Here is an 8,558-nt window from a genome sequence, read left to right as displayed (position 1 = left end):
AGCTCCGGTTGGAAACAGGACAACAAAAATGGGGGTACAACAAAATGTGGTCACCCCATGATATTGTGATGCAATATTTTGTAACGTGTTATTGTATTATAGAGTAACATGGTAGACTCTCAGAAAAAAAAAGGTACCAAAGCTATCACTAGGGCAGAAACCCTTTCAAAAGGTTCACTTTACTTTATTTACCCATAAAGGATGCAAATTAATACCTTAAAGAAACCTATTAAAACCTAAAATAAACATATTAGTTCTTAAATGGTACATATTAGTACATTTTAATATGGATCTGCCCCACTGACAGCTTTTGTACCTATTTTTCTGAGAGTGTGTTGTTGTATTATGGTCACTCTGAGTCTAATTAGATTGAGACGCATTTCCATACTTTGTACACATTTCTTTATTTTACTATTCAAGGATAAAGGGTGGTGGTAATAATAACGTTTCTTATGCCAATAGACTGTTTTGATATAGATATTGGTCACTAGGAGGCAGACAGAAACCACAGTATTTCCTCTTGCAGCACAACCTGCTACTGAGAAATAGTGGTTTCAACCTGGGGGGAAAAAAATAGTTGGTCAGATTATGGTGACATACATAACAAAGAAGTATTAAAATGAACAATAGTAATTCCTTTTTCATTTTCTGTCTCCTTCTTTCTCTTTTTCTTTCTCAGAGGCTCTAACAACAGATGGCCTAGTAAACCAGTTAAAATTCCCCTCACAACATTTTCCAAACTGACCTTGGGTTTTCACACATACACATACACATACACACACACAAGGTCATGTGCTGGTTTGTTACAAGATACTGGAGGGAGGAACATCTTTTCTTCCTCCACCCAAAATACACACACAGAGACGATTTGCTTGTACATACATGTCCTCTCACAGATCACATACAAATACAAAAACACACTCTCTCCTCCCACCCTCTGTTTGTTCCTCCTCTCTCTCTCTCTCTCTCTCTCTCTCTCTCTCGTTCTTTCTCTCTCACTCTGTCCCTGGTCGATGCTGTGAGTTCCTCCTCTCTGTGTTTGGGGGGGTTGAACACAGGATTCTCACTGCTTTCCTCTCAGTCTGCAATCAGCAACGGACACACACGCACACAGACGCAGCAGCTATGAGCGCAGACGATGTGGTGTGCACAGGATGGCTCATAAAATCCCCTCCGGAGAAGAAGCTAAAGAGATTTGTGAGTAAAAGTCTTGTGTGTCTGAGCGTGAGTGTGATGAATTCAGCATTAGAAGCAGGTACTGCAGTATAATGATCCACTGTCAGTTCATGTTCTCTGTGTTTTTATGACAGGATCTCTTGCTGTGTTTTTCTTTGCTGCATGGTTTAATTTTAATTGCATCTTGAGAAATACTATGTTCTCAACTATGTATTGCTCACACTTGGGCTCTCCCTACTGCTTTCCATCACTGTCAGTGTTTTATACTATTTAACTCTGCTGTGCCAAAGGTTCTGCTTGGCTGCATTTTAATTTCTGTCGCCTGTGGACTTTTGATCGTTGTTATGCGATGCTTTACACATGCTAATTCTCAGCTGTGTTTGTGCAGTATTTGTGTGCCTTCTTGCACGTGGCTGTGCTGCTTTGCATTGCCTCTTCTTGCCTGTGTGAATTTCAGTGCTGTGCTTTATGACAAAGCAGTTTACCTGTGCAACCACTTAAAGAGGCATTTCCATCTCGAATGGAATTTGTTATTGCAGTTTATTGAAATAAATAAGTGGCAGTGCATTAAGCTCTGTCATGTAACTGCAGTCTTTGTTATTTGACTATTGCAGAAAGTGCACACTTTGTTGTCCTGTGCTGTTCCCCTGTGTTGAATCTTCCTTCCTCATTTCTTGCATGTATTCTGCACTCTGTTTACGTGTTTATGTGCTTAATTGTGTTAAGTGTTTCACTGTGCTCATTACTCGTTTGACCCTGTGCTTTCATCTGTCAGTCTAGAAGCTACAGTGTCTTTGCAAATGCTAGTTTTTTGAGCCTTTAATCGTGTTGCTGTGAAAATGTTTTCCCTGTCCAAGCCTCTAATACATAAGTGCAGTAAAACAGGAACCGTTAAAGTAAAACTGGAACAGTTTAAAACTGAAACAACCTAACTGTTCTCTTTTTACTGTGAAAAATGGTGTTGTGCAATGCGTTGACCTCAGTTTTGTTGTAAACAGAGATGAGTGGTATGTCATGGTAATCACTATTAACAGTATAAAAGGCCATTCACACCAAGAGCTGTAACTATAAAGATAACTATAATGATACCTTTAACAATGACTAGCTTAGCATCCACACCAACGGACAATAACGCTTTATTATAAGCACTGTTTCTATGTTCTAGTTCATTAAATCCTTAAGCCCTTTAATGTCGGGTGCATTCTGATTGGAAACAAAACCGTTTTGAATGTGTTTCCAGTGATATTGTTCCTCTGTGTTGTTGTCATTATAAAGGCCTCTTCAAACCAAAGATGCTAATTATAACAACTATAACTATAAATTTTTAATAATCATTCAAGTTCTATGAGAAGAGGGAAGTCCACACTACAGCTATAAGGATAACAACACAGGGGAATGGTATCACGTTTTTCTCCAGCTGATGAATGATAAAAACATTGACAACCAATGAGAATCCACACAGGCATTTAAATAAGCAGACAATGTGCACACTTTTAATAAACAGAGCACATTATCAGCCCTTGGTGTGGACACTGATATAGTTACTGTTATAGCATGTGCACTAGCCCTAGCTGTGGTGTAGATTTCCTTATTCTCATAGAATTAGAACTATTATTAAAACTTTATAGTTATCGTATTTGGTGTGAACGGACCTTAAATTGTGCATTTAAGTACTCAATCATTAAGACAGATCGCAGCATTGTGCAAGTATAGTTGACAACATGCACACAAACGTGTAGCTTAAAGATTTTTGGTTTAAATGTATATTTATGTATAAGGGAAATTGTATATTTTAGGTTCTGTTCACCTTTTTCACCTATTTTATTAACCAACTGTTTTTTAGTTTACTTAAATATCCCTGTGGTGTGACATAAGAGTCATGACATTTTAAAAGTACAAATATTCCATGTCTATGTACAGTAATTATTTCAGAACAGTAGTTTTAGATGAAAATAGCATGACAAACATAAGTGATGTGCTGTCACCTACCCATGTTATGTCAACTATGTTATGTCTTTTGTTACTAGTTTGGCTAAATATAATAGTGAGTTCATATTTCGTTTGTAAATACATGTATTTCACAATTGTAAAGCATGCCTTCCAAAAGCAGGTGCACAATAATATTCAAAAGTTGATTTATATGCAGAAGAGAACTGTTTAGTCTAATTACATCCTGATTAGAAACACAGAGAGACTCAAGATCTTCTGCATGAAAGTGAAGGTCTCAGTTGTTTGGTTGTGAAGAGGAAGGGCAGGGAGGACCTCCAGTCATAAGACGAGTGTTCAAAGTGTCAGCCTGACACCACAAACATGTTCTCTCCCACCCCTCACTCTCTTTCGCTTTGTTTCTGTGAAATTTGGGTGTGTTGCAAAACATGGGAAGTGTAGGGTGCCAGGCAGTTGAAAGTGACCCTGCATTCAGAAATGAGCTAGACTATAAGAGACCAAACGAGCAAAAGTGGCTTGACTGCTATTAGGTGTAACCGGGTGGCTGACAAATAGTGAGTGCACATGTGTAAACAAGTGTGCCCGTAGCCTGTTTAGTGCCTATGTGTGTGTCATAGTAAATAGTTCAAGGCACTGCATGAAGAACAAACAAACACACTCTCGCGCTCACTCTTTTTTTTCTTTCTTTTTTTCTCTCTCGCTCTCTCTCTTTCTCTGGTTTTGTGGCTTCATCAGATAGTAAAATGTGAGACGTTGGGAAGGAGTGTTTGTTGTGTGCTACCGGTGTGATCTTTCTTTCTTTCTTTCTTTCTTTCTTTCTTTCTTTCTTTCTTTCTTTCTTTCTTTCTTTCTTTCTTTCTTTCTTTTCTTACTTTATCCCGCCCTCTCTCTTTGATTCTTGTTTTGTTGGTATTTACATTCTGTGAACTGGAGAAGTACAGGCACACACACACACACACACACACACATATATATATATATATATATATATATATATATATATATATATATATATATAATATATTTCTTCTCTGACTGCCATTATCAATTGCTCTCTATTTTTTTCCTCTTTTTGAAAGTTGTGAAAACACAGTTTTTTTGGAATTTTTCTTTTGCTATTTCTGCAAATGGAAACACAAACAAATATATTTAATGAAGTTTCTCATTCACCGCTGTAAAAGTTAACCCAACTATGACGACATCCGTTTCTGACAAATCCAAAAATGTGAAAAAGGTCAATAGCGCTTCCTTCATTCACAGCTCCTGCATGCATCAAATACTCTGCCAAATACTAACATGACATTTGCTTCGTTTTGATCATCATATATATCGCGATCACACTCACGGACATTGAAGTTCTTCTTCATCATGAAAGTTTATTATCTGCATCCGTTAAAGCTTTATCAGTTTAAACTTCTAATTTATTGTTTTCTGAGCGCACACATCTAAAGCACACAAACAGAAAGCTGGCTGTGAGTATAAAACTAACTTCTCTTTAATTATTGTATTTAAACTGTCAAAAACACACAAAGTTCACAAAAGACAGTCGGTTATGTCTGTGAACATAATCAGCAGGTACAGAAATCGTATGTGTATATTAGACTGTGATCAAAAACAAAACTAATCCACTGTGTCTTCAGTGGCTCAGATGTCGGGAGTATGAAGACTGTTATGTTCATTCTTACATCCAACAACAAAACACCTCAATTGCTTACGAGAAAATCTTGTCACTACGGCTACTCCGGCATCGAGACAATGGCGGACAGATTACAACTCGCTCAGGGCAGAAACTATGCTAATAAGGCAGAGTCCGTCAGCAGTTGTGGGCGGGGCCTGTGCAATGTGATGTCACTTTGCTCAGAAAATGAAAATGGCTTGTTCTATGAGGCTGTTAAGGTTTTAAGGGGGATTATAGGCCCCTTTAATATATATATATATATATATATATATATGTATATACACACACACACACTATAGTAGTTAATAATTATATAGTTATATATAGTTATACTGTGCGTGATATGCGTTTTTTAACACATTTCAATAAATACGAAGTTAATATTAGTAAATTACATATCAGGCACAATATTACCAGTTACTGCATCTGTTTTTGCTTCATTAACGTATGATGTTTTATTAAAGTTCAGGAGGAACACTCAACTGATCTATCCAATCAGCATGAGAAGAGGCCTATATAGCGGACTCAGCTATGTTTCTTGACATTTTTCAGCATCCCTACACCACGCTGACTTCTTACTCTTGCCTGGTTCCTATCACAGCCAGGGATTTGGGGGGAGTACTCTGGGTTCAGGCCAAAACACAGAGCCTCGGACAGCATGCCAAATACACATACTTCTATTTCGCTATCTGATTACTTATAAGTGTGAACTTGTGAAAAATAGTTTCAAACAAATCAACCCCCAAATCAATCTCCCCCCACCACCACTATTAAAAAATTCAGAAAATGATTTGACTTACAGTCACCTGAAGTGAAAATTAAATGAGAAATTAAAGTGCAAATCAACAAAAAAGTGCACTATTATAAACTATTATATTTTCAGAATTACAGAACATTTTCGAAACTGAAGACGCCTTCTTTGCAGCAAAGTCATCAATGACTGCATCAAATTCTGAGAAACATCTCATATTGTTGCAATTCGATGCTGATGACAGCAAGTCCATTGAGACACTCTTTCGGTCAAGGTAGACCTCAAGAAGGTTTTTTAGTTATTACAAAGAGAAATATGAGAAATATGGAATACCTACAATAGTCTAACAGACAACAAAGGCAACAAAATAAAGGCTACATATTGTCTATTTGTAGATGTTAGCCAGCAAGCCAGCTAGTTAATCTAATTAGTATACCCATTTAATTTCCATTTTGTGCATACAGAAGCTTAAACTTAAATTATTTTAATTCATGAATGCTAGATTAGTCCTAGTCTTTTTCAAAAGACATTTAGTGCACTTTTTGGTGAATTAAAAGCAAGCAGTAATGTAACTGAAATTAAAACAATAACATTACAGAAGCTTACATTTATTTAAAGAAAATAAAGTAAAATTAAATAAGCAGCTAACTCAAGCAAAAAATGTCCACAGTATCAGTGTTGCCAGTTAAGATGCTATTTCCAAAAACTGCATAAACATAACAGTGATTAACTTGTGATTCTTCTATATTGCTCATTTTTCTGCTCCTCTTCTTTGCTTCACTTCCTGCCTTGTGCCCTGAAAATGTTCTTTTTTCACTTATTTTTTTAGAAATTATACTTTCAGAGCACATAAATGGCAAAACTATTTTAACTGCGTGTGCCATGAATCGTTAATGTATTATGATGATGTATTATAATTACGTCATGACGCAAAAAGTTTTGTTGTCGAATCTTAAGATTTTTCTTCGCTGCCCCTGATATCCCACAATCCTGTGCATTCCATTCAGTGACAGTTGAGCTAGAAAAACAAAGATGGTGTCTGAAAGTTCTGATCAGTTTATGTGTAAATGTATGTTTTTGACCAACGTTTTCCCCTTCTGATGTAATTTCTAGAATTACTACTGTAGTAATTAAATATTTGTTTAGTTTTCACCAAAGCTTGCTTTATTTTGCTGTAGATCATTAAACTGTTACGCTTACTGAGAAGTCTGTCCAAAATCAGTTTCATGAGGTACCTTCATGCACAAATGCTACCTGCAGAGTCATTGCCTATAAGGCAGCGAGGCAATAAGTCAACTGCCTACGTTTTCGGGTGCAGCCAGTTACTGGCTCAGAACCATGTAGCCATTTCTCAATAAGCGTTCTTGCATCTTTGGGTTCTCATATTGCGTCATCATCAACCGTCAAATTTCAATTCCAATACTCAAGTGCTGCGTCCCAATTCAGAGGCTGCTTTCTATGAAGGGCACATTCAAAGGCTGATTGTGTCACTAAGGCTGTCCCAATGCGAAGTCTACTTCAGATGCGGCCTCCAAATGTATTCTTCATTTCCGGTGAAATGAAGGATGCAACAAATGGATCCTTTGCGGCCTTGCCTACCCCAGAATTCATTGGTGCCCAGAATTCATTGTGCGCCAATGACAACAGGATTTTTTTTTTTTTTTTTTTTTTTCGAAAGAAAAATTGATGAATTACACTTTAAAACTTAAGTATTGGGTTTCAACAAATATCTAATGATACAAATGTAAAATAAAAATTTTAAAGCAGTTCAAATGTTGACATATCTTAATAAGACGTTATACAGAAATGGACCACGGTGAACATATTTAGACAGTTTGTGAACCCTGTTTTGTTTTCAGACAGTTTATTATAACGTTCAAAAAAGTCCTGTATATTGTTACTCATCAACAACAGCTGTCACAGTTGCTAGGTGACAAGAACAATTCTCCACAGACCATCCAATTTAACAATGCTCAGTCTGACCTTCGCAGCCTTCGAAGTCTGAGTTTTTCGAAGGATGCTGCCTTTGAATTGAGGCACAACTAATGCACGTATAGAGAATGCATGAAAGTACCCGGATGTGTTCTTAAAGGGATAGTTCACCCAAAAATGAAAATTTGATGTTTATCTGCTTACCCCAAGTGCATCCAAGATGTAGATGATTTTTAACTCCAACCGTTGCAGTCTGTCAGTCGTATAATGCATGTCAACGGTAACAAAATATATGAGAGTAAAAAAAAACATGCAGACAAATCCAAATTAAACCCTGCGGCTCGTGACGACACATTGATGTTCTAAGACACGAAACGATCGGTTTGTGCGAGACTGAAGAAACAAAGTCACCTACATCTTGGATGTCCTGGGGTTAAGCAGATAAACATCAAATTTTCATTTTTGGTTGAACTATCCCTTTAATAGACCTTATTCACAGCAGCGTTGTGTTTTTAATGGCATCAACTTTAAAAAGCTGTATAAAGCTCCTAAATCACTTATAAATTCTTCACAGCTCATGTTGTCTGGAGTTTTTTTGTCTCCTGAAATTTCTTGTAAATATATTTTTGCAGTTTTTCTTTAGCAGAACAATCTACACATTTAATAACGGTACAACCCACTGAAGCGATATATGTCTATCCCTCACAGCCTCGCTTTCTATCAGAGATGGCGCTGATAAACCGAATCGTTAGGAATCCCTGAAGATGCTGCGGGTGGACGACGTATAGAAGACATATAGAACGTAGTAAGCTTTAAACTTCTCGTTTTAATAGGGTATGACATTTGTTTGTGATGTTAAGTTGTGCATTGGCTGCTCAATTCTCACAAGGAAGCGTTTTGGGTCCTTGCCTTCTTCTGAGTTCGTTCTTTCGAGGTAGCCTTGCAAGACCGGTCTCCATGAGAATGCAAGTCTGTTCTTTGCGATGATTCACTCATGAAGATTACAAGGGTAGTGTCTGAAATCGTCCACTCGTTTATATTCACTCCCTTAAGTGAACTACATCAGTGGGCTAA

General features: G+C 37.1%; 1 protein-coding gene across 2 annotated transcripts in view; it reads left to right on the top strand.

Moving 5' to 3' along the window:
* Positions 1 to 906: 906 nt before the first annotated feature.
* gab3 (GRB2 associated binding protein 3) overlaps positions 907 to 8,558 on the top strand; it is a 30,565-nt gene continuing 22,913 nt past the window's right edge. The window contains exons 1-2 of one of the 2 annotated variants that reach the window (XM_067406666.1): positions 907 to 1,197; positions 8,193 to 8,289. Coding sequence is in view for 1 of the 2 variants with exons in the window: in XM_067406665.1 (XP_067262766.1) it covers positions 1,126 to 1,197 (72 nt within the window). In the remaining variant the exon portion in view is untranslated. The remainder of the gene's footprint in view (positions 1,198 to 8,192; positions 8,290 to 8,558) is intronic. The other variant, XM_067406665.1, reaches the window with a different exon arrangement.

This window comes from Chanodichthys erythropterus, chromosome 13 (genome assembly GCF_024489055.1).
Source record: "Chanodichthys erythropterus isolate Z2021 chromosome 13, ASM2448905v1, whole genome shotgun sequence".
Classification (NCBI taxonomy): domain Eukaryota; kingdom Metazoa; phylum Chordata; class Actinopteri; order Cypriniformes; family Xenocyprididae; genus Chanodichthys; species Chanodichthys erythropterus.
The sequence above is the reverse complement of the archived record's forward strand: the minus strand, read 5'-3'. Positions and strand labels throughout refer to the sequence as shown.